Genomic DNA, 25,519 nt, shown 5'->3' with positions numbered 1-25,519 from the left:
AAACAGGATTAACAAGGAAAAGCAAAAGGCCCCCACTAGAAGGAAAAAAAGAAAAAAGAGACAAGGATGGCTGCAAGGGAGAGACGTAAGGAAGAGAGGCAAGGGTCTGGGCTGTGGCCACCCTGGTTCCAAGGCAGAGGCACATTCCTAGTAAGTGGTCAGTCCCCATCACAAAGTCATGGGGGAATGACATTTCCCAGCACAATGCCCAGGGAGGCAATTCACCAGCTCAGGCAAGTGCTTGGAAGTGCTGCTTCAACATGATCCCTGGAGGCTGGAGCCAGCCACAGACAGAGCAAGGGGAAACACACAGCAAAGGAAACGACCAGTCACTGGGGCAGCAGGTGAGCAGCGATGGGATGCAGATATCTACAGCCGTCCCACAAGAGGTCCCAGGGCCCAGAGAAAGGGGCTGCTGCAGAATGGGGCCGGTCCCACCCCTCCCCAGCCCTGCTCCTGCATACCTCAATCTGGGTGCTGACAGCTCAGGCAGGAAACAAGGCCAGGAGGCGGGTGGCAAACAGACACAATCAAGATGGAAACCAACCCGGGGCGGGGGGCGGCCTCAGGCCCAGGCAGCTGTCCTCTGCAGCCGGGCGGACGCACGAGCCTGCTTCACTCTAACTGTCTTGGCCTCATTTAGGAACCAGCTGTCTGGCCCAGGAACAGAGGTGAGCAGCCAAGGAGGGGAACAGAGGCTCTCACTCACTGAGGGTGCTGTCTCCAAACCTGCCCACTCCTGGTCTCAGACAAGCAGCTTAGAAGCACCTCACGACTGTGCAGAGATGAGAAGGAAGAGGGAAAAAACTCAAAAGCTGGACGGAGACTCTTCTGATGGGAGCTGGGGCCTCCGTTCAGGCCAGGTTTTACCCGTAACCATGACAACTGGGCCAGCCTCCCGGGGGTTCTGAGGCTGCGACTCCCAAGCCACTGTCCTCTTCTCGGGACCCAGTGGGACTCACAGGGGAGACTGCCAAATGGAAACGGAGCTGCTCCTCAGTGAGGAACAGACACGTGGCAAGGTGAGGCATTCCAGGGGCTGCAGGTCATTTCTGTCCTGGCTCTGCTGCCCGGGCATGGGGGGACCCCCAGCAAGCTGCTCCCCTCTGGGAGTCTTCCCTCAGCAGGAATGGTGTGCAGGGGGGGTACCCACTGCCTCACTGGGGGCTGTCAGGGTCAAAACTCAAACTTTGAGACCGTGAAAGAGGCTCAGTCCAAAAGACCATCATGTATTATGACCATCAACCACCACAGGGCTAAAGTAGAGTCTCTGCTGGGCAGGAAGCTTTGAGGGGGCGGAGGGGAGAAGGCCATGCAGGTTCCCAGGGGGGTCATGACCTGGCCTGGAGGGGAAAGGAGGCTTCACTTCTCAGGTTCTCACTTGCCAGAGAGCCAACAGCAAGGGGTCCTGTCCTGAGAGCGGGTGGAGCCACAGGAAGCAGCTCTGGCTCCACACCCTAACCGTGCACGGTGCACGGAGCCTGGTGGTCAGAGAGACAAGGGAGTCAGGCCTGAGGGATGTGCGTCTCGGGGCCGCAGGGGCGGGGAGAGCCCGCACACAGGCAAACACTCCTCTGCCCGCACTAGAAAGCGCTATACGGCTTGGAAGCAGCCTGGAAGGAGAAGGCAGCACAGCTCCACGCCAGGCCTTTGCAGAGGTAAGGGGAGGGCCTTCCACGGTGGCCAGAAAGAAAGCAACAGGGGAGGGAAGGGAGGCACGCAGGGTGGACGTGTTTGGTGCAGCATGCGCGGAGGTCCAGGAGGGAGCGTGTCTCGGGGATGGTGGTGAGTCCAGGGTGGCGTGTGAAGGAGGCCTGAGGGGAAGTGGCGGCAGGTCTCGGTCAGGGTGCCAAGCTCAGGCTCCCGTGCCCTTCAGACCCTCGCCTGTGGGTGAGGACATGGTGGAGTTTAGAGAGGTCATGTCGTGGCTGGAGCTAGAAAATCTGAGTCAGAGCAGAGGCCCCAGAAGACCTCCAAACAGAAGCAGAGACGGATCCTGGGCCCTGCTCCTGGGGCAAGGTGCTGCCACGGCTACTAGGAACCCACTTGCACGTGTCACCCGTTTGGTAATTCCCCTGGTGGCTGATGTCACAAACATCCTGTACGTCTTATTAGAGTTAGTGCTGCCAGATGGTGATCTGCCTTCCCTTTGCCCTTGGTGGTTTTATAGTTTCCTTTCTCAATGAAAGTACAAGGAAGTGAGGTGTGCACCCCACCTCTCATCCATCTGCTAAAATATCTTAGTGTCCTCCTCTGCACCTGCGCTGGACCTCAGGTAGGATATCCGAGCCTCAGAGCAGCACCCTTGGCTCTGAAAGGCTGGACCTCCCAGAACCCTAACAGGATGTCCAGGTGCCGGTGTGCGAAGGCAGGAGCAGGGCCGGGCATGGAGAACAGACGGCAATGCTGCCGCTTCTTCGGGTTCACTCAACCCTCCACCCCGCTTATTGTGAGACGCAAGTTACTATGGTGATCGGAGGGGACTAAACCAAAAGAAAGTGGTCAATAGCTGCGTATGGGTGGGGTAGGAGCCAAGGAAGCCCATGAGAGCTCACCCCTGTGGGTGGATCCCGAGACACAGCCCTACTCTGAAGAAGCTGGCAGGTGGGCCGTGGTCCCTAAGTCCACGACCTTCTGCTCCCACGGAGAACCCAAGAATGGGAGGGAGGGTCTCAATACTTGTACTGAGCGGGGGTGAAACAGGAAGCAGGGAGAACAGTACAGAGTTTCTCACTATAGTCCTGGGCAGAGAAAACAGGCAGGAAGAAGTGGGGCGGTGGGGCGCGGGGGGAGAAGGAACTCAAAGCAGCTAATGTTTACGGAGGGTTCCCCGTGTGCCAGGTGCGTGCGTCACAGCCCCGTCCCGTGTGTGCGAAGGACTGAAGCCTTCCCCTCCCATGCATGAGGAAACGGAGGTGTGAAGGACTGGAGTCCAAGGTCACCGAGCTGGGAAAGGGCAGAGCCGGCACCCAGGCAGGCTGAGCCTGGAGCTCACTGCCAGTCCTGGACGCCCAGCTCTGAGGAGGAGGGACTAAGTGCCCTTGAGGAGGGAACTGGTTCTAATGTGCTGAGAGGGCGCTAGGGCACAGGGCTGGGCTCGGAGCTGCAGCCCTACTGTGGCTTATGTGCCTTCCTACCAGTCCCTTCCCCCCGTCCCTGAGCCTCAGCTTCCTCATCAGCAAAACAGATGAGAACAGAACTCTCTGTTTTGTGCCTCAGGGGTACAGGTGAATCCCGGCAAAGAATGAAGGGGAAGTCAGGGATAGAGGTGGGGACACAGCCCCCACTTCAGGTAAAACATGCTGTGACTCAGTGTGACCCACTGTGGATGCAGGGCTAGGCAGCATTTCAACATGGCAGGGGGAGGTTTTGTTCTTAAAAACCTGCCTGAGAACCTGAGGGCTAGATGTCTCAGGGGCCCTTCCTATTTTAGGCACTTTCTCTTCTTAAATTGGGTGTGTGTGTGTTGGGGCGGGGGCAGTGAGTGAAGTGTCAAGATGACAGCAGGGTGTCTGAGACAGGAAGACGCTGAGAGGCCTAGCTAGCTGCTCAACAAATGGTTCACAAAACCCAAGCCAGATGCTCTGAACCAGAGCATCTAACAGTAACACAGGGAACACGGGAAGGTCCTAAGTTGTAGAGAGGGCATGTTCCAAATGTTTCCCCTCCCACCTCTTTCAAGGCTTGGGTTTTCCTATCATCACCTTATTATGCGTTTCTTATAGATACCATACAAGATATTCTTTGCTGGAAAGGCAGGGGCAACTTCAGGTTTCTTTATGACTTGGTTACCTGGAAGTCAGATCACATTTTCCCAAAGAAATAATCAGGGTGGAGCTGGAGCAGAAGAAAGATTAGCTGGGGGAGAGGGAGATAAAGGAAATGATTTTCTCAAGGCAGAAAGTTAACCCTTGGAAGAGTAGAAAAAGATGAAGAAATGAAAAGACATGGACTAGGGCAGAGGGTAGGGGTGGTGGGGGAGGGTGAGGGGGAGATGATTATACTGATCAGACTAGAGGGGGGTAAAAAAAAGAGAGATGTAAATGTTTGAAAAATGAAAAATAAAATCTTTCCGATGCTGAGATACATGTGGGAGAAGACAGGAGTTGGGGGTGTTTCTCAGCATCCTAGGGAAAGTGAGGAGGTGGGAGGAGGCCTGCTTTCCCCCAACGTTTAATTCACGGAATAGTTGTCACTTGAGATGGTTCTTGGAAGGAGGTTCCTCCAGTCAGATGAGCTCAGGAAACGTGCCGAGTTCCCTCTGGAGGCTGTCATGTACACCAGGACACTGAAGGCTCTGCAGGAACAAAGCCTGCTTCACGCTGTCCCCAGCATCTCTCAAATGCACGTGACCTCAGATCCCCATTTCGGAGAGCACACATGAGAAGTCCCGTCTTGGGCAGTGACAGTTGTGAGCCAGCACAGTGGTACCGCTGGTCCAAGCTGGCTTGCCTATTTATTGTTCTACCAGCCTGGACTGGGGCAAGCAGGAGGAAATAGCTGGTGTAAGACATGTTGAAATCTGTTGTTTGAAACTTGGGTACTATCTATATAAATCCTGCCATAGGAACTTAGGACAGCGGCTAAATTTTACCGGTCCAATGTATGTTTGACTTTATAAGTGAATGGGGCAATCTCACATTTACCTAAAATACAACCTTTCTATACATTAGCATTCTCCACTCCCGCCCCCAAGTCTTCCTTGACCAGAGTCACCTAAATTCAAACACTTGGCATCATCACTAACTCTCTTTAACACTCTACTCAAGTATGTATTTTAATCTATATAGTTTATATGCCACCCAGACCGCAGCTGTCTAACTTCTGTTCAGGCAGATTTGTGGGAGGCTATTAGACACCTTGATGAATACAATCTGCCATGGTGTCTCATCCACCGGTATAACAATTATCAATGACGGAAAGGAGAGGCAGCTGGCGCGGCTTGTGCTTAGTAATCCCTGCTGGCCTGGTAACCGTGGCTTCCTCTTCCAGGCGCTCAAAGCCACTGCTTTATAATCACGGGCTCCTGAATCCTGCCATGATCAACACGTGTACACTGGCATCAGATAAGTGTTCCTTGACGGCAGGGCTTTTTTTAAACAAATACTTGTTGGATTGAAGTGGCTTGGATTTTGCAGCGCATATACCTATTCTCTCTTACATAATACAAATATTCTTCCATGATAAAGCCCAACTGTCTGGCTATCTTACAAGCAGATTTTCCTGGGACCTTGGTCTGTGCCTCACTTGGACAAGGCCCTCCAACAGCCTTGAGAGGTTTTGCCTGCCACCTGTTCTCCCACCTTGAGATTTAGTTCTTGAGATTATTAGCAAATTGTTCCCTGGAAGGGTCCTCCTTGCCATAAACGAGGATGGAGGCTTCAGGACAGGTAGAACCAGGAAACTTTGTCGTTTCTTTAGCATCTCTCTGCTTTGTCCTGGCAGTGTTCAGAAATGCGTGATGGACACATTGCTGTTTCTAGCTTTTCTTCTGGTCCAAGGAAGGCTCACAAAGTCCCTCAGTTTTGATGGAAGCTGTCAGCTGCTAATAATCTTTCTATTCAAACTAACTTACTACAATCAGATCCATAGTTGATCTTGAAATGAAACGGACACTGGGCCTTTTAGAAATGGAAATGTATACACTCTGTCTCTTCAAAGGAATTTCAATGGAATTTAGTAGACAGATAAGTTAGATGTGTTATTCCACCTGGGAGGTTATAGTCTAAAGATGGGAATTTAAGTATTCAGGCTAACCTTGAAATACCAAAGTTAAATTCTTGGGTGGGGGCAGGGGGAACTATACAGCATTTAGCTCATTTGCACCTGAAGGTGGTAATGGTAGAATTTCAAAATGCCATATGTCTAAAAAATTATTTCTATTCCTTCACCCCTCATTACTCATATATTTGAGTACATAAGTGTGTGCGCACACGCGCACACACACACACAACATATATACATACACGCCTTCCCTCCCTCCCTCCATCCCCCCAGACCTCACCTGGTTGACAACATAGATGCCATAGTCTAACTGCTGACGCTGTAGGATTGGGTGCAAGTAATATAGCCAGTACTTGAGGTGTTCCTGCCGGTTGCGGAATGGAATGATGATGGCCACCTTGTGAGGAGAGATGCAGTCCGTGGGGGCGTAGCGACCACCCAACTTCACCTTCGGGTTCTGCTGCTCCACAAGCTTCAGGTCCACAGGTATGTTAAACTCAATCAGCATGGGGCCGACTAAAGAGGTGGGGGAAAGGAGAAGACATCAGGCTCCAGGACTGCCCCAGGAAGCCACCCCTGGGGAGGCAGCGTGGCCGTGGAAAAGGCTCAGGCCGAGCACCTAGGTACCATGTCCAGCACCAGTGTGACCAACCATCTCGGAAAACCTTTCAGCCCCCAGCAAACCCAGACAGCTGGGCACCCTCTGAAGCACTCTCCTATCCCCAGGACCCACTCAAACTCTTACGTGGCTCAACTGAAAAATGGAAATGGAGTAATTCTTGCTCAGACTTCCGGAAAAGCTGTTGTAAGGATCAGAGAGCACGGTTGAGAAAGCACTTCTCAGAAATCCTGACGTTGAAACTTAACTCTGCCACCTCCCAGCTGTGTGGCCTTGGACAAACAACTTACATCATCTCTCTGAACCTAACCTAGTTGGAAGGGAAGCGTGAGTGTGTGTTGAGGAAATCGGCCTGAAGTCAGAAGGCAGCAGCGAGTGGTTACCCATGTCTGGGGAAGGGATATGATGCATGAATGAAACAAACTCGAGGGAGAGGGGCTGGAGGATCTGGGGAAACAGAGAAGGAACAGCCAGAAAGAACACCAAAGGAGAACACTTAGAATAAGTTAGGGGATGAAGAAGGGAGGAAAAGTTGGGGAAGACTCCACAAAGATTCTGTCCTGGAAGAACATGGCTCCAAATGAGAGAATTAAGTTCCCTGGTGCCTCAGATGGCAAAGACTCCCCCTGCAATGAGTGAGACCTGGGTTCGATCCCTGGATTGGGAAGATCCCCTGGAGGAGGGCATGGCAACCCACTCCAGTATTCTTGCCTAGAGAATCCTCATGGACAGAGCCTGGCAGGCTACCATCCATGGGGTCGCCAAGAATCAGACACGACTGAGCGACTAAGTATAGCACATAAAAGTAAGAGAGCTCGGGGCTTAGCAGAAAAACTGATGAGACCCAGATGGTGGATTCTGAGGTAGAGGAAGGTTAGGAGGAGAGGAAAAGGTCAAGGTCAAGATCCAGATACAGGCATGAACATCCCTGCCTCCTAAGTAGAAACAGGTGGAGTCAAGAGAAGATTCCGAGTCTGAGGACTGCCCCTGCCACAGCACACAAGGGCAGGGCAGGAGAGAGGACAGGCCCAGGGACAGACAGGGGATGACGGACAGAGTCAACATTTCAAACCGGGTCTCCAGTATTCCCGGTCGGCCAGACTTTCTCAAAGTGGATTCCAGGAAGCACTAGTCCCAGTAAGATGCTCAATGGAAAAACAGGTTCCCCTGGGCAAAGAAGCCTGGGACTGCCGCAAACTAAATCTTGCTTCTGGAAGGTCATAATGCACACCAAAAGCTCTGAGGAGCTGTGCAGTCAAGAAACCCCATTCAGGGACTTCCCTGGAGGTCCACTGGCTAAGACTCTGCGCTTCCAATGTAGGGGGTCCCGCTTCGATCCCTGGTCTGGAAACTAGCTCCCACATACCACAACTCAGAGTTCCCAGGATGCGACTAAAGATCCCACGTGCTGCAATGAAGATCAAAGACTCTGGGTGCTACAAGGAAGACCTAGAGCAGCCAAATAAACAAATAAATGTTTTAAAAAAGAGAAAGAAACCCCACTCACTTTATCTAACCCACCACTTTCTAAACTTACTTAGCCACAGAACCATTTTATCAGTGAACATGCTTTGGGAACCATTACTCTAGCCTAACCAACTTCACCTGTGGAGCAAACCATCCACGGGAACAAAGAAAGGAAATGACCCACAACAGAACAGAGGCCAGACCCTGATCTCGAGCTCAGAGTGAGTTCACCTGAAACATGCTGGTGAGGACCACCCGGGGCCAACGCGTGGCCCTCTGTCGCCCTGCCGGCTTGTCAATAGCATGTGACTGTCCGAGCACCTCTTGTCTTCATGGATCACTCACTCTCCCGAGATGCGGCAGCCCAACTCCTCTGGCCTGTCAGCAGGTGTGAACCTTCCTCTCACCTCTCCTAGATCCCTGGGACTCCTCACCCCTTCCCTCCCTCTGACACCGACCCAGGTACGTCCTCACAGGACCTGCCCCGAGTAGTCCATTTTCTTCTGAGACACAGCTTTGATCCTATCATTTTCCTGCTAAAACCCTCTGATGGCTCTAAGGCCATGATCTTGGACCACTGTATGGTTAAGCTTCTTAGCTCCCCCTCCCTTCCTGCCCCTATAAACTGTGTCTGTGCCCACACTTTCCCCTCTGCCAGAAATGCCCTTCCCTCTTTCCTCTAATGGCACTGAGAGACCAGAATCTTCAAACTGAAGCCCCAATCTGGCCTTGTCCTTTATCTCTACTCCTTCCCACAGGGCAGAAGGGGATCTTTAGGGATCTAAAGCCCTGGTCTCAGACTTCCCTTGTGGCACAGTAGATGTGGATCCACCTGCCAATGCAGGAGACATGGGTTTGATCCCTGGTCCAGGAAGATTCCACATGCCGTGGAGCAGCTAAACCCACGCAGCACAACTGCTGAGCCTGTGCTCTGGAACAAGAGAAACCATTGCAATGAGAAGCCCCTGCTCACCACAACTAGAGAAAGCTCTCAGGCAGCAGCAAAGCCTCTGTGCAACAAAACCAAACCGAAAAGCCCTGGTCTCTCCCTGACCGTGCACATGGTCTCTGGAAGAACAGAGGCCTCGCAGACACCAGCCCCTCCCATGACTGCCTGTTGCCCCAGCTCCAAACTCCCATGGTGCCCTCCAGTGAGTAGGTCCTAAGCCTTAGAGCTAAGTAAGGGGTCGGCATGACCATTTTCTCCACACTGATCATCAAAATCAAGTGAGGCAATCAGTAAAAATATGGAATCCCAGGCCTCTGCCCTAAGGAGTCTGACTTGTCAGATCTCAGGAATGACCCATGTAAATAACAAGCAGCCCAAGCAGTTCTTTCTGGACAAGATGGGTGGTGGGGAGCAGACGGGGCCAGCCTGTGCATCTTCACAAGCTTGGGGCCTTCGGGGAGGTAGTAGCCCTTTCCCACGAGGTCCCACAGGCCTGGGTTTGCTCGACTCCGCAGCCGTGGGCACAGCCTTCTGGGAGGTCCTGCTGCACAGGGCACTTGTGAAAAACACGAAGAAAAGATCGGTGCTCAGGTTCTTCTCACTTCAGAAGGCCCCATGACATCTGCACTCCATCCACAGCCTGCTAAATATGAAGGCTGTGAACCTTCATGTTTCATATGAAGATATGCTAAACATATCTTCATTTTCGGGAACCCAAAGGGCATCTGGACTGTCACTCTACCAACTTTCTCACAACTTCTGAAACCAACCCAGGAAAGAGGTATTTTACACTTGGGCTGTGTGGCCTCCCTGGAGCAGACACCTGCAGGCTTAAAGCATCTTAATCTCGTCCCTTCGGCGGCTCTAGGAAGACAGCGGTGAGGCAGAGTTTCCTGGTCTGGTCAGGAAAAGGCTGCCTCGGCCCTAGCTCAGCTCTGCCAGTGACTTGCTGGATGATCTTTGGGTGACGACCATCCATTCCCAGGATACTGGTTTCCAGTTGCAAATTCCAGGGGTTGGAACTCAAATGAACAAGTGTTCATTAACCTCATCACTTCCACCAACCACCACCACCACGGGCCAACCAGCTTCTGCTCCAGAGTTCCTTCAGCAACTGATAACACTATCCACCCAGTTATGGGAGCTGACAGCCTCGCTCCCCTTCCTTTAATCCCAGAGTGTGCGCACACGCATGCACACACACACACGAGGTATTAATAGCATGTGACCACCCATCCATGGGAACCTACTCAAGCATCAAGCCAGAGTCTTTTCTGAAGTGTTTGTTTAATGTAAACATTTCCTGTGGTGTGCCAAGGCTACTTTCCATTCGTTTCAACCAATACTTTCTGGACATCCACTGTGAAGCGGGTCGGGGAGGTCGGAGGTGATGATGGGATGGACACAAAGGTTCCTGACCTCGAGGCCCTCCCTGCCGAAAAGGGCAGGACCCATGTGAAAACTACGCTGGCTCAAGGCTGTCTAAGGGACTGGCTGTCCCAGCGGCTGCGCGCAGAGCTTGATCACCAAACAGCCTCTTCCCACTCGCTGCTCCTCCCTCTGCCCCTCTCACAGCCCTGCCGTGTCTCCTACACGGATGGGAAGAGTGAACCCCGGCCCTTTCTGCCCAATCTGACAATTCTTTCCCCCACCTTCCCGCCTCGAAGCTGCCAGTGCTCTGAGAACCCTCCAGCTCACAACCCCGAGATGGGTCAGGGCTCGGCAGTCACGGAGGCTCCCGACCTGGAGCCGGATGCCTTCCTGGGTCTGGCGCCAGGGAGGAAGCCTCCCCACGTGCCCTGCATACCTCCCGCCATGCGGCAGGGGCCGTCCTGGGCAGCACACGTGGCTCTGACCTGATGACAAAGTCTAAGCGCTCAGACTCCAGGAGGGCAGTGACCAGCTCTGCCTGGAGCCTCGTGGACTGGCCAGCCAGTCTCAGAGACAGCGTGGGGGCCTCGGGCAGAGGCGCGGGGAGGAGCAGAAGGCTGAGCCAAGGCCCCCTTGCTGGGTGGCGCATGGCGGTGCTACCACAAACCCTTGGCCCCGCTGGGTCGGCTTGTGTGTTTTCTTGGCTCTGAGAGCTGGGAGGCAGGGTTACGTAAGCAGATGAGCAGATGTGAGCCTGTCCTCAGCTCCTCCTGCTAAAGCTCCGCCACGTGGGCCTCTCAGCTGGGAGTCCAGGTCACGGCCTTGCGTGTAAGTCGCTCAATAACTTCAATGTGCGAGCTCAACTCAGACAAATTCCACTGCTTCCTAGCCCGGCACAGCAAACCCAAACACATACGCGCCCCTCCGTCAGAGGCCCTGCAGATCAAGAGCCAGCCCAGCATGGACGCCCTGCCACCCCTGCCAGCCAAGCCACTGGTTCACTCCTCAGGTCTCAGCCAAAGAGGCTGGAACATCCAGTTACGGCTTCCCAACTGACCAGCCGATTGGTCAAGACAGTCCTCGGCCTGAAGCGGGGTGATGACAACGGTTCACCAGCCCGAGACAAAACGGTTAACGTAAGGGCTATGTGGGGCTTCCCAGGGGGCTCAGTGGTAAAGACTCTGCCTGCAAAGCAGGAGCCACAGGAGACGCAGGTTCTTGGGTGGCGAAGATCCCCTGGAGAAGGAAACAGCAGCCTACTCCAGTACTCTTGCCTGGAAAATTCCATGGACAGAGGAGCCTGGTAGGGGCTACAGTCCATGTCGCAATACAACTGAGCGACTGAACAACAACAAAAGATAATGTAGGTGGTCCTTCATTAAGCTCAAAGAAATCAATATATCAGAATGCCCGTTCTTCCAAGAGGAAGTATTTCTTACTCATTAAATGTTAAGATCCCCTTTCTTTTATGAAAGGATCACAGTGGATTTTAATGTTGAATTGATTGTTTTTTAATTTAAATTAAAAAAAAAAAAAAAAACACCTTACTTGGCAACCAGGGGTCAGGATTCCCCAGTTTTAAAAAAATTTTTCTTGAGTGATGAAATTCCCATTTTCGGGAACTAGCCAATGCCCAGAACTTTGTGACTCAACCAGCTGAGATGTTGGAATCTCTTCCTTGGCCAAGCCTCAGACCTAACAACAGGGCACAGCCCCTCTTCAAACCAACCCTCCTGCAGCCCACCCCCTCAGCTCCCCTGCTGTGCTGCTCCTTGGACTCTTTGTGGGTGAGCCATTTTCCTCTGGACCAACCTTCCAAAGACCTGATGTAGGTTGGAAGCCGAACCAGGCACGATGAAATCCCCAGGCACAGGAATGACAGCTGTCTGCAGTGGTCTTATCAACCCACGGTGGCCCCTGTGACCGCAGACTAGAAATGAGAAGCACCGTCTACTGCAAGGGGCTTACACTAAACCGTCTCTCCAACAACTTCGTTATCACCAAGTCAACAGCTGCCTGGCCGCAGCTCAAACATCACCTCCCCTCGGAAGCCTTCTCAGACCACTAAAGGTTGGTCCTTACTCTTCCTCTTCCTTCATCAAGGACCTGGAGCACCATGTCCATTTAAGCGTGCAGCTAGTTAGCACACACCACTTGCCAGTCGGTGCCAGGCACGCACGCAGTGGGGGTTGGGTTAAGAAGCAGTCTTTGCCCTTGGCCAGGAGGGAGACTAGCAATGCAAACACAACGCCGAGCGTGACAGCGGTGAGGATAGCGGAAAGGGCACAAAGGAAGGGGTGTCAACTCTGGGGTCAGGGAACAGAGCCAAGGAAAGCTCTGCAGAGAAGAAGCGGGCTCCACTGGCCCCCTCAGCTCCACCCCGGGAGGAGAGTCATGAGTGCCCACCTGGCTGCCGTGGACACGGAGTGCGCCAGCAAACCTGAGCCGAATGGGTGGTGCGCAGTTCTCCCTGCCTCCAATGCAAGAAACGAAGAGGATATCCACAAACCTTGAGAAAACGTGATGAAGGTTGAATGTACAAGAAAACACGAGAACGTGATGGAGGAGCACAGGACAGAAAGCCGCCAGATGGGACTGCTCATGGTTCACGGTAACCGTGTCTCACTGGGTTTTGAAATCCAAATCACAAAGGCTCCCAAAGTACTGGAAAGCATTTCTTAAATCAGATGTTCATGCTCCTTTTCTTTATACGTTTGGGTATATCTTTAAAATCAAACAATAAATATTTAAAAATATAACCCGAGGACAAGAAGTGTGACTCCCCTGCCACCACCTTCTTCATCCCTTTCCCAGTAAAGAAGTGTCTTCCAAAACAAAGACTTCAAAACATACAACTCCGTGACCAGAAAACAGGAATCATCTACTCTAAAGGCTGGCCTGCTGGGTCTCAGGCACACTGCATGCAGGACACAATTTCAACACCCACTTGTTTTCTGCCAACTCATCATCCAAGTCTCTGTTAGACCCTGAGGGGAGAAACGCTTTTTCAACAGGAAGCCGAGCACAGTTGTGGTCTCAGAACCCTGCATTTGGGGGCAAGTAGAAAAACAAAGTATGTGCTCAAAAAAATAAAAGCCTGCCAGAGCAGGTCTACAGAAGAGAGCCCAGGAGGGTGAGGGGAAGCTGGGCAAGCCAGATAACACAGTGGGGCCAGCTGCTTGCCCATCCATCTCTGTGCTGAGGAGCGTCCCTGCCACGTGCCTGAATTACCACATTGAGTACCTCTTCCAAAATATGAACTGAAAGTGACCTGGCCGGGAATGAACCTCAGTGGAACTGCCTATTCTTGTGACCTGTCTCTCTCCCACTAAATTCCCACCCAGCCTTCACACAAAGGCCAAGCTTTTGCTTTATTGCATGTGCTTTCAAGATATTGCTGAGGTTTCCATCTACTGCAGAGGTTCTCAAGTTGTGGAGTACATAGACAGTCATCTGGGGAAGCATGTAAAATTGCAGATTCCTGGATCTTCCTGCCCAGAGCTTCTGATCTGGTAGGTCTGGGGTTGGGGCCCAGGACTCTGCCTTTTACAAGTACTCTAGGTAGCATTAACATAGGTCCCTAGGGTATATTTTGAGGAACGCTGGTTTGCAGGCTCACCTGCTAACTACCACCTCCCTCCCACCCCCATGAAGCTCTTGAAGAGTGAAGCACCAAGAAAAACAACTTATGCTCAGGAACTACTGCGTATTGCTGCTCCCAGACGACGTTTCGCTTGTGGCTTTTGCAAAGTGACAGATGAAATGGCTGTACTGGGTTGCCGCATCTGAATATCTACATTTTAACTCTGCCTGACTCTTAACTCTTTAAGCCACATTTTCTCTTTCTCTTGTTTTATTTATGTTGATCCTTTTTTACGGTGTGTGTGGTTTTTTTTTTCCATTTATTTTTATTAGTTGGAGGCTAATTACTTTACAATATTGTAGTGGTTTTTGCCATACATTGACATGAATCAGCCATGGATTTACATGTGTTCACCATCCCGATCCCCCCTCCCACCTCCCTCTCCACCCGATCCTTCTGGGTCTTCCCAGTGCACCAGCCCCGAGCACTTGTCTCAGGCATCCAACCTGGGCTGGTAATCTGTTTCACCCTTGATAATATATATGTTTCGATGCTGTTCTTTCTAAATATCCCACCCTCGCCTTCTCCCAACGGTGTGTGTTCTTATGCCATCTCAAAAACCTTTGTGAAGTAGGCATGGGAACAATCCTTCAAAGTTCAAACTTTGAATTTCAAAGCTTTTCCAGGATCCTTCAGGCCAACTGGTCCATGCTCTAGATGCCTACGAACACTCTTCACCTACCAATGTTTCAACCTTTACAAGCCCACATCCAAGCCCCCTGGGAGGAGGGTGCCAGTCTATCTAACTGCTTCCTCTGGTAGACCCTTGTCTCATTGAGGGCAGGGGCTATATACCATTCCTTTTGAACTTGGAACAGTTTCTGAAAGAACAGGCTATACAAATGTTGGTGATCCCCACAACACATTCAACTATGAACTAAGAACCTGAGTTAGCAGAATTGAGAGCCATCTTGCCTATACGATGCTTTAGAATCTAGACTGTTGTCCTAATTACACACCTACACCCAAGGTGACCAAGGGCAAGAAAACTCTCCCTTCTGAGCTCTAAAGATGCCGTTGGTTTCCAGGTATAGCACCTAATTCAAGACCTACAGGCACATCCCCCACCCTACATTTTAAAATGAGTTTCCTCCAGATTCTCGCCCTATAATTTTAGACACAGTGGTAGTGTACAGCCTCATCTTCTAAACAATATATTGCTATTTCCTCATCTAAACCTCACACTGCCACATCAAACAGATGCTTCCCCAAATACCACTTGTTCCTTGAGAGAATAACTCCAAAGCTCAAAGTCTAACATGGGTCGTAAAATCATCAGAAAAGCCTTGGATGTTCACCTAGTCCAGGATCCTATTACCAAGGGCACCAAGGCCTAAACCTAAGGGAGTGAAGTCAAGGTCAGATTCCATCACCTTGAAGGGTCAGGATCCACCTTGAAACAGGCCTCTTGGATAATCCTAGCAAACTAGGGCTAGAGGGACCTTGACAATTATATTTTAACCCCAGTGTTACACAAAGGCCAGAGGGCCTGATGGATTTCTGCAAGGACACTTAAGATTTGCAAAAAAGTCATCCTTATCATCTCCTTATTAATCCTTTAAGGTTCTGATGATCATGGCTGCATCTACACAGTGGGCAGCAGATCACAGCTCACGTGGCCCTTTGCTTTCCCTCCACTGCGCCCAGCGGTATATTCCATTTCAGAACTGCAGGGTTCAGAATTCCTGGGGATTCTGATTCAAGGAGCATAAAAGTGAACCCAATGTGACATCGCTGATCTAAACCCTTCTCAAATGTATTTCCACACACACATGGTCATGGTTCAAAATTCAGAGTGGGCAGCAGAAACAAGGATAGAGAACTAGGAAGCCCTGGGAGACCCCAGGACTGGGGGCCTAACAGTACACATCTGTCCTGGGGTAACCCAAGGAGGTTTCTACGGGCACAGAGATGCAAGGCCTGAGATCAGGAAGCAGTGCCCAGCGATCAAGGCTTTTACAGCCCAGTAAACAGGCTTCCCAGCATTTGTCCTCTGGGGAAAAACTGTCCCAGGAGGAACTTCTGCTTTGTTTGGTTCCAGCCCAAATGCACGCTTCCTCCTCACCCAGCCCTTCTCCTGCCAGGCTGGCCTCCCTCCGTTGGAATTTGTGGAAACTGCGCCTGCTCACCGTTATCACTACCAGGAAAGGCTCGGGAGGCCTGGAAATTCTGTTAGCCCCAGGATGATCTGGCTGTCTCTCTCTCCTCTTAGAACTAGAGCACTTCTGGAAGGGATGATTTGAGCTTCTCAGAAAGGATTAGATGATACAGACCTGGGTGTTATTTTAAGACCTTCCCCTGCAGGCAGAGGCGGCCTCCCAGTCTCTTCTGGGTCTGACACTATCAGCCTGGAGCCAGTCACCAGCGGGTAGCCCAGGGCCTGCCAGGCCCAGGAAGGCGGGAGCCACACTTCCCTCCACTCCTCTCCTGATGACTTTTCCCTCCCTGGATGCCAGGGGAGAGCACTTTGCTCTGCACCTTCTTCTTTGTTACAAAAGGTGTGGAAATTTGACACACTGTTCTATAGGAACTAAATGCAATTTCCGAGGGAAGCAATGCAGTGGGAAAGACCAGGTTCAAATCCCTACTCCAGAAGTAGAGAACGGACAGGTGGACACGAGGGGGACGGGAAGGATGGCACAGATTGGAAGAATGGCACTGACAAATATGCACTACCAAGTGTAAAAGAGATAGCTATGGGAAGCTGCTCTGCAACCGGGTTCAGCCCGGGGCTCTGCGATGACCAGGCGAGGGGTGCGGGGTGACTGGGAGGGACACCCAAGAGGGAGGGCATACATGCATACTTACAGTCAATTCACTTCGCTGTACAGCAGAAGCCAACACAACAGTGTAAAAGCAATTATACTCTGATAATAAAATTTAATAAAAAAGCAAAAAAATCCCTATTCTACCTCTGAAAAGCCACAGGCATGTTTCACCATCTCTGAACCTTGTCTGTGATACAGCACAGTGCCTAACGCATAGTGGGTTTACAACACGGATTTGCTGAATAAATATATGAATGATACCTGCATGCGGACCTTTCATTCTAAGAGGCAAAGTCATTTTTTTTTCCCCCCCAAAGTCATTCTTAACAGAATTCAATAGAGGCTAAGAAGTCATCAGACAGACTGCTGTGGAGAATCACCAGAGCTTAGTCATACCAGCACAATTTAAAATGTGGAGAGACTAAGGGTATTCACGTAGTTATAGAAAAAGGGTACTGGTGAGAGAAAACACAAAACAAAGGGGAAAAAAGTATTTCATTCAAACAAAAGATAGCATGGGCAGAGTGAACAGATAGAGGACAGGCTGAGAGAAGAGACCTGCAATGTCTGAGACCAGCAAGAGATTAGAATCCAGGATGTATAAGGAAATCTTACATGTCATCAAGAAAACCACAAGAGCCCCTGTGAAAAAACAGCCAAAGAAGAATTATGAATAAGCACTTTACCAAAGAAGACTCCCAAAGGCCATCAAGCATATGAAAAGATGCTCCAGCTCATTTGTCATCAGAGAAAAGCAAGTTAAAACAAGAGCTCACCCAGCATATCTAATCGTTTGGCAAAAATGAGGAAGTTCGTTAATGTTAAGTATTTGTAGAGAGGTACAGAGATGTTCTGCTCTCCGCTGGTGGAGATGTAAACGGGGGTAGCCGGTCTGGAGCCGTATCTGGCACTCGGGGAGCAGCATAAATCCACACACACGTCCACAGAGGACATGGAGAAGGCTGTTCCTTACGTCAGGATGTGTGAAGGTAATGTGGGAGTCTGTCATTAATGGAGAGAGAAAACTGGGATGAACACCACAGACACTAGATTACACATGGCAACGTGGATGGACCTTAAAATTAAGGGTGAGCGTCTGGAGCCCAGCTTCTGGTTTCTAAATACCACTCTCTACTAAAAAGAACGAGAGCTCGTTGGAGAAGTGGCTGATTCTGGGGCGGAGTCAGAACAAACAAGAGGAGGCTGGAATACCTTGATTTGCCTAAAAGTAAAGGAAATGCTCAGAGAACAGAAGGATGTGCCAAAATGACCCAGGAGCTAGCCTGAAGGGGGTCTCGTCGGCCAAATCTGGGATGTACATGCTTAGTCGCTCAGCCACGTCCAACTCTGCGACCCGAGAGAGCCTGAGCATTAAAAGAAATAATGTTAATGAAGAATTATGAACTACTGAACAAAGGATCTGAAACTCTGTACTAATATATGAACGGGAAGAAGGGAAAGCTCTTCCTCACAGGAAAATGCCCACTAATAAACGTAGAAGCAATGATAGAATTAGATCGCCAACCACCATAAAAATAATCGATGCCGGTAAGAATCATTGATAGGTGCTAAAAGCCAATGGGTGAAAGTTTGAGGAATAACAAGATATTCACATAATCTCAAAGTAAATGCCCATAAGACACACCTTAATTAAAAGGGGTAAAATAACAAACTTGAAAATGGAGAAACAGCAGAGGCCACCATAATGAAAAAGATCAAAGTTCACTTGGCCAATAAGTAACAAATTAACAGCATGTGTTTCTAGATAATATGTACTGAGAGGAACTCGGCAACATTCACCCAGTATTCTTGATGGAAATGCATAACCTGAACCTCACCACAAGGAAACATCAGACTCAAATTGAGGGGCATTTATAAAACAACTGTTCTGTGCTCTTCAACAATGTCAGTGTCATGTAACACAAAGAAATGTCAGGCATTTTTCCAGATTAAGAGACTAAAGAGACACGATGATGGAATAAAATGCATGCTCTTCAATTTCCTTTTAGTACAAGGACAATCTTGGGACAAGTGATAAAATCTTCCTAAGGTCTGTAGATGGGATAATAGAAAATTTTCAATGTTGATTTCTTGATTTGGTCATTGTACTAACTCGTTATATAAAAAAAAATTCTTGTTTTTAGGAAATACACACTGAATATTTAGGGATAACAGGGCATGATTTGGAATATCACACATGCACATACATGGAGAGAAAGAAGAAAAAAGCAAATACAGCAAACGAAACGTTTGGGGAATTCAGGGGAATCCAAAGGCTACCCAGAAATTCTTTGCAAAATTTTAACAACTTTTCTATGCATTTGAAGTTATGTCAAACGTTTTAAAATTTGAAGAAAAAAAAAGAAGAAAGAAAAAGCAGAACTGGGTAAAAAAAAAAATTTAGACTCAAAATGAGCTATAAAAAATACCATTGGGACTTCCCTGGTGGTCCAGTGGTTAAGACTACAAGCTTCCAAGGCAGGAGGGCACACCGATTTGATCCCTGGCTGGGGAACTAAGATCCTATATGCCACATGGCATGGCAAAAAAAATAAAATGGTTTATAAGTTAAAATAAGTATTTACATATACTATGTGATCCACTTACACAGCATTCTCAAAAAAATAAAACAACAGTAATGATCAGTCATTAACAGGGGTGAAGGGTAAGAGGAAAATATGACTACAGGGGGATTTTGGGGGGGTGAAAAAATATTTTACATCTGGATTGTGGTAGTTTTATATATATGTGTGTATATACATATAAAAATTCATAGACCTATAAACCAAAAAAGGCCAATTTTATGTATAATAATTTTAAAAATTAAATTTAAATTAAAAATTGCATATGTATAAAGCAGCGGCTCCCATCCGGCAAGAGCAAAAACCAGATATGCACTAAACACTTTAATGCCCATGGTGGGGTTGGAGAATGGAAGTGGGAATGAGGATCAAAGAGAACAAATAAATAAGCCAAGAGAGTCCTTGATGATAACAGGCTATGAAATAAAAAGTTGGATGGCTGGACGGAAGGGAAGAAAAGAAAGAAAAAAGTACACGAGGGAGTACATAGGGGAGTGGTGGAGGACGGCGCAGGATGTGTCCTTCCAGGGCTGCATGGGGACAGTGGAGTCCTGACCTCTGGAGCAGACCAAGGTCCCTGAAGGGCTTCCGCAGTGCTGCGGGGACGGGGTCACCAGCCTGACCGCCGGACTCCAGCCAGCACTGGAGTACAGCTCACTTCTCCGCTCTGACTTCTGACTTCACAGCTGCCTGATCGTACGACGGCTTCCCTTACGGCGCTGCCGGCAGCCGGAGAATGCTAAGCCAGTTGACAACAGTTTCAGCCTTCCAGTAGCACAGCACAGTTGAGCATTCCAGCATGTAAATATGTCTCGTGGGGGTTTTATTTCTGAGTCAGCTGACCCTCTGATCAGTTTTGGGGCCCTGACTGCATTTCTGGATCTGCAGTGCTAGTTACCAGTACACCCTTCGCTCTCCAAGTAGAACCAGGCCTTGGACTGTGGAAAGCTTGCTGCCCTGCAGGCCACCTGGGCAGCCGGCCAGCCGTGCACTCCTGACAATACCTCTTTGGCATCAGGACCTCTTTGAATGCAGCCTGTTCCAATTTCTTCCTCTAAGGAGTGGAGATAATAATGTGTTCTCTCCACGTGGTAAATGAGATAACACATATACAGTCTTATCACAGTGCTTAGCACTAATACATGTTCAATAAATATTACTTGGTACTAACAGATGTTCAATAAATATTACTTCGTCTTCTCCCCTGACTCCCTAGAACTTCAAAGCATACAGATTATTACAACTCTGTAATCACAAGTGGCTGAAATTTCACATTTCTACTCTAATTCATCAGCATCGATGATAGATTTAGAGCTCAAAGGGTTCTGTGGGTATTGATATAAGGCTTCTTACAACATATAAGAACTGAACAGTGATTCTGTTTGTTTTTTACTGTCAGGGACAAGTACTAAAATGCTGAAGAATCAGCTTAGAAAAGAATACCAAAAGAAATTTTTACAATCTTGGAAACATGAAGACCGTCATAAGGAAAAGACAGACTTAAATATATAAAACTTTTATATGATCAAAGATACCAGAGATAAAGTTAAAAGACACAAGACAAATGGAGAGATCATATTTGCAAATGATATATTATAAAGGAGTAATATCCACAGTCTTAAAAACTCCTATAAATATATTTTAAAACTATTAGAAAAATGGATAAAAATATGAACAAGTAATTTACAAGAAGAAATACAAATGGCCAACTAATTCATAAACATTTGCTCAACACCATGAGTAATCAGAGAAACGAACTAAAACAAGATACCACATTTGACCATCAGGTTGATAAATGTAGAAATAGTGATAAAATCCAGTGTGGGAAACAGGCACTTTCTATACACTGCTGATGAGTGTAAACTAGAGGGCAATTTAACAGTATTTATTAAAATGTTGAAAGTACATGATCTTTAGACCCAAATCAATAACCTAACCTTCCACCTTAAAAAGATGTTTAAGAAAAAGAAAAACAAACTAAACATAAAACTAAAGCAAAACAGAAGGAAGAAAATAATAAAGATTAGAGCAGAAATTAATGAAATAGAGAACAGAAAAATAACAGAGAAAATCGATGAACCCAAAGTTGGTTCTTCGACAAGATCAACAAAATGCCACACTTTTGGCTAGACTGATCAAGGTGGGAAAAAAGAGAGATAGAGAGAGACAAAATTACCAAACTTTGGAATGAAAACAGAAATACTCCTAACAACTTTGGACTGAAAAAAAAAAAAAAGGATTATAAGAGAATACTATGAACAACCACGCCAACAAATTAGATGAATTAGATGAAGTAGACAAATTCCTAGGAAGACATAAACTATCAAAACTGACTGAAGAATAAAAAAAAAATCCAACAAGTAACAAAATTGACCCAGTAATTAAAAAGCTTCCTACAAATAAGAGTCAAGGCCCAGACAGTCTCATTAGTCAATTTCACCAGATATTTAAAGAATTAATACAAACCCTTCACAAACTTCTGAAAATTGAAGAGGAGGGAACTCATCCCTCTTTACTCTGTGAGGCTGTGTTACTCTGACACCAAATTCAGACAAAGACATCAGGAGAAGGATGAAAAGGGAAACTACAGATTATTTGCCAATTATACTTCAGTAAAGCTGAGGGCATGGGTTTGGGTAGACTCCGGGAGTTGGTAATGGACAGGGAGGCCTGGCATGCTGCGATTCATGGGGTCGCAAAGAGTCGGACACGACTGAGCGACTGAACTGAACTGAACTGAAAGCTGAGGGAAAAACCCCATAGATCAATGACTCTTATGAACAAGAATTCTCAACAAAAATATTAGTAAACTAAAGCAAGAGGTATATGAAAAGGATGACATACCACAACCAAGTGGGATTTATCCCAGGGATTCAAGTTTGATTTACACCTGGAAAAGCAATTGTGTGTAATATACCACATCAATAGAATGACCAATGACAAAAACCACACGATCATCTCAAGAGACACAGAAAAGCACTTGACGAGACACATCAACACCTATTCATGATAAAAACATTCAGTAAACTAGGAACAGAAGGGAACTTCCTCATCTGATAAAAAGCATCTGCAAAAATCCCACTGCTAAGATCATACTTAAAGACTGAATGTGAAAGACTGAATGTTTTTCCCCTAAGATAAGAAACAAGACAAGGATGTCCTCTCTTACTCATCTATTCGACAATGTGCTGTAAGTTCAAACCAGGACAATTAGGCCAAAAAAAAAAAAGAGTTGCTGTGAGAATCACTGAAAATAATGCAGATGTAGTACTTTTCCCATGCTTGGCATGTAAGTAAGATGCTGAGTAAGCATTATCTGTTGTGGGTGTGGTTGATGTGGTTTTTGCTGGAACCTAGAATCCTAGATTCACAGTGGCTCCCACTGATTGGGTTTTCAAGCTGACCAATTTACTTGTGATCTGGGGCCTGGCTATGGGAATTAATGGGAGGGTCAGCTGGGTGTGGATTTGGCCAGTAACTGACTCCACCGGGGCTCAGCGTGCAGACAGTCACCCAGGTCTACACGGCTGGCCCTCACAGGCCAGCTGTCCTGCAGCCCAGACATTCAGCTGCAGGAGGAGACCAGGCAGGAGGAGACACCAGAGAATATCCAGGCCAGCCCCTTATCTCATTTAACAGCTGGGTAAAGTGAGGCCTGGGGAAGAGAATGTGACTTCTCTCGGATCACTCAGTAGGCGGGCGCCAAGACGGAACTTCAGGGTGTGGTATCCTGGCTTCCTACTCTGGCCCCGGGGTAGACACAGGCTGTCTAGGCCTGTGTCTTAGTTTTCTAACAGTATGCTGGTGCAGGCCCAGCCTGAGCCCGCCTATGACCAGCCCAGCGCCTGTTTCTGTTTGCTTGTTTTTAACACAGCCACTCTTAATTCCTGAGACTCCACCAAATATCCAGTGCTCCCTCCGGCTTCTACCCTGACCACTCAGCTACGGGGTGGTCTGTGATGGCCTCGACCCAAGGACGCTGACAAACAATGATCCCCTGGAGAAGGGAACGCTGTGAAGGACCACAGAAGCCTGGCACGCCTGACACACGGCAGCCCACACTCCAGGTTCCCGGCGTTGTGGATCCAACAACGTGGAGGTCTCTCCTTGGGGCCTGGGGTAGGTCTGTTCTGATGAGCAGGCCACCGTCTCTACCAAACTGGCTAAACTCTGCCCCTAAACTGTGGATACAGCCTCAGCCTCCTTCTCCTGACTGCTCTGGAGCAGAGAGAAAAAACCTGCATTTGAAAAACATTTTACTTGGCAGCCTACTGTGTGGAACCTATACCTTTGCTTTCTAGGGGAATGTGTTGTGCATTGATCAGAATTCCATTACCAAGTACCTCAGATCAGTCCATCCTCTTATCAACCCTCTGAGGTAAGGACAACCTTTCCACTTTACACAGGAAGGAGGTCTTGCCCTGGGTCCCACAGGAACAAGATGCTCACAGCCCCTCTGGGCCAGTTCCAAACGGATCCGGGGAGCACCCCATTGAGTCACAGCTGATTGCTGAGGAATGTAGTAGAAGAGAGGACATGAGGGGGTGCTGCAAGGCTAAGGAGGCAGCTGTCACAGGCTGAAGGCACCTCGTCTACTTGGGGTAAATCTCTGGTCACTGACATCACGAGCTCTAAAGTCATTCTAACATTTGTGCAAGTGGTAGGCTGGCAGGCTCCTGTTTGTCTACAAAAAAGACATGTGTATGGGGTGGGGGTGTGGCTACAGGGTCAGAAACAACAATTCCTGTTTGCAGACCTCGGGCTACTGATCAACTTATTTATATCCAATCTAATTTAAAGTCTTTCTTCATCTGGGCCCTGTGTCTGGATCCCATAAACCAGGGCTGTCAGAGCAGAGTTCGTGCAGATGGGTTAATGGTCAGGTGCCCAGGCCAGTCCATTAGAGCCTAACATGGGTTCTGCGTGTGGTATTTCCAGCAACCGACCTGCAATGTGTGAGATCAACAGCATTGTAAAGCCAGGCTTTTAAAGCGGGGATCTGCCCCCAATCTACAGGTGGCTCCACAAATCAAGAAGGAAAGGTCCTTATGTTGTGTAAATCAACTCTCTGGCAACGGTGTGTGAAGTGTAGAAAGAGCCACGTGTAAGGTTCCTCTGTGGAGACCCAGTAACCTCAGCAAGAACTGCCCACAGGAAATGGCTTCTAGGAAAAGCCTCACATCCAGAGCACCTGCAGGGTCCTACACAGGAAACTATACACACACACACACACACATAGCTGAGAGCATTATGTGTAAGACTCCAGATAAATCTGACTTTCCCTGGGAACCCACACTCTTTAGAAGTTAAAATCCCTAGTGTTAGTGGCTCAGTCATGTCCAGCTCTTCGTGGCCTCCTGGACTATAGCCCACCAGGCTCCTATGTCCATGGGATTCTCCAAGCAAGAATACCAGAGTGGGTTGGCACTCCCTTCTCCAGGGGGTCTACCTCACCCAGGGATCAAACCTGGGTCTCCCACATTGCAGGCAGATTCTTTACCATCTGAGCCACCAGGGAAGCCTCAGCCCAGGAATTTATTGAACCAGCCAAAAAGTTCGTGTGGGTTTTTCCATACCATCTTACCCCAACTTTTTGGCCAACCCAATAGAATTTAGGGCCTGTGGATTATTCCAACCCTACTGGAAAGCACAGTGGCAGTGTGAAGCAGTGTCGTAAAGATGGCCATATCCTCTGGCCTAGAAATTGCCCTCTAGGAATTTATCCCCAGGAAATAATTCAACTGAAACAAGAAGCAACAAACATGCAGCAAAGATGATCTATGATGGGGAAACACAAGATATTGGACCTTAAGGGAATAAGCCCCAAGGATTTCAGAAAGGAGCCACAAAAGATAATTCAGGTCACATAAGCAATAGTTTATAAGATAATGCTGAACAAATATAGTAGAAGGCAAAACGGTTCCCACTATGGTTGCAACAGAGTAAAGTATGTATGCATCTGGAAAGTATGCTGGTAGATGTATGGTTTTACTACAATGGGAAGGAGTAGAATCATGCATATTTAAACATTGAATGTGGCGACACTGCACTTTCAATTGAAGAAGGAAAAGAAGCAGGAGAAGGAAGAGGAGGGGAAAAAGAGGAAGAGGAAGAAGATGACTAGGAGGAGGAAGAAGAGAAGGAGAAATTTTACAAAGTAAAAGCCAACATCATCACAAATAAGAACTATTAGCACTACCGATAAGAGAGAATATATCTATGTCTATCTGGTGGCTCAGACAGTAAAGAATCCACCTGCAATGCAGGAGACCCAGGTTCGATCCCTGGGTTGGGAAGATCTCCTGGGGAAGGAGATAGCTACCCACGCCAGTATTCTGGCCTGGAAAATTCCATGGATGGAGGAGCCTGGAGGGGCTACAGTCCATGGGGTCACAG

The 25,519-nt window shown here is 48.5% G+C and overlaps 1 protein-coding gene across 1 annotated transcript in view; it reads right to left on the bottom strand.

The window, feature by feature from the left end:
* Positions 1-25,519, bottom strand: part of B4GALT1 (beta-1,4-galactosyltransferase 1) — a 53,596-nt gene that overhangs the window by 18,501 nt on the left and 9,576 nt on the right. The window contains exon 2 of the mRNA XM_061163827.1: positions 6,005-6,240. Coding sequence (XP_061019810.1) covers positions 6,005-6,240 — 236 coding nt within the window. The remainder of the gene's footprint in view (positions 1-6,004; positions 6,241-25,519) is intronic.

Source organism: Dama dama, chromosome 16, assembly GCF_033118175.1.
Source record: "Dama dama isolate Ldn47 chromosome 16, ASM3311817v1, whole genome shotgun sequence".
NCBI classification, from domain to species: domain Eukaryota; kingdom Metazoa; phylum Chordata; class Mammalia; order Artiodactyla; family Cervidae; genus Dama; species Dama dama.
Note: the sequence above shows the minus strand (reverse complement) of the source record. Positions and strands in the feature narration are given on the sequence as shown.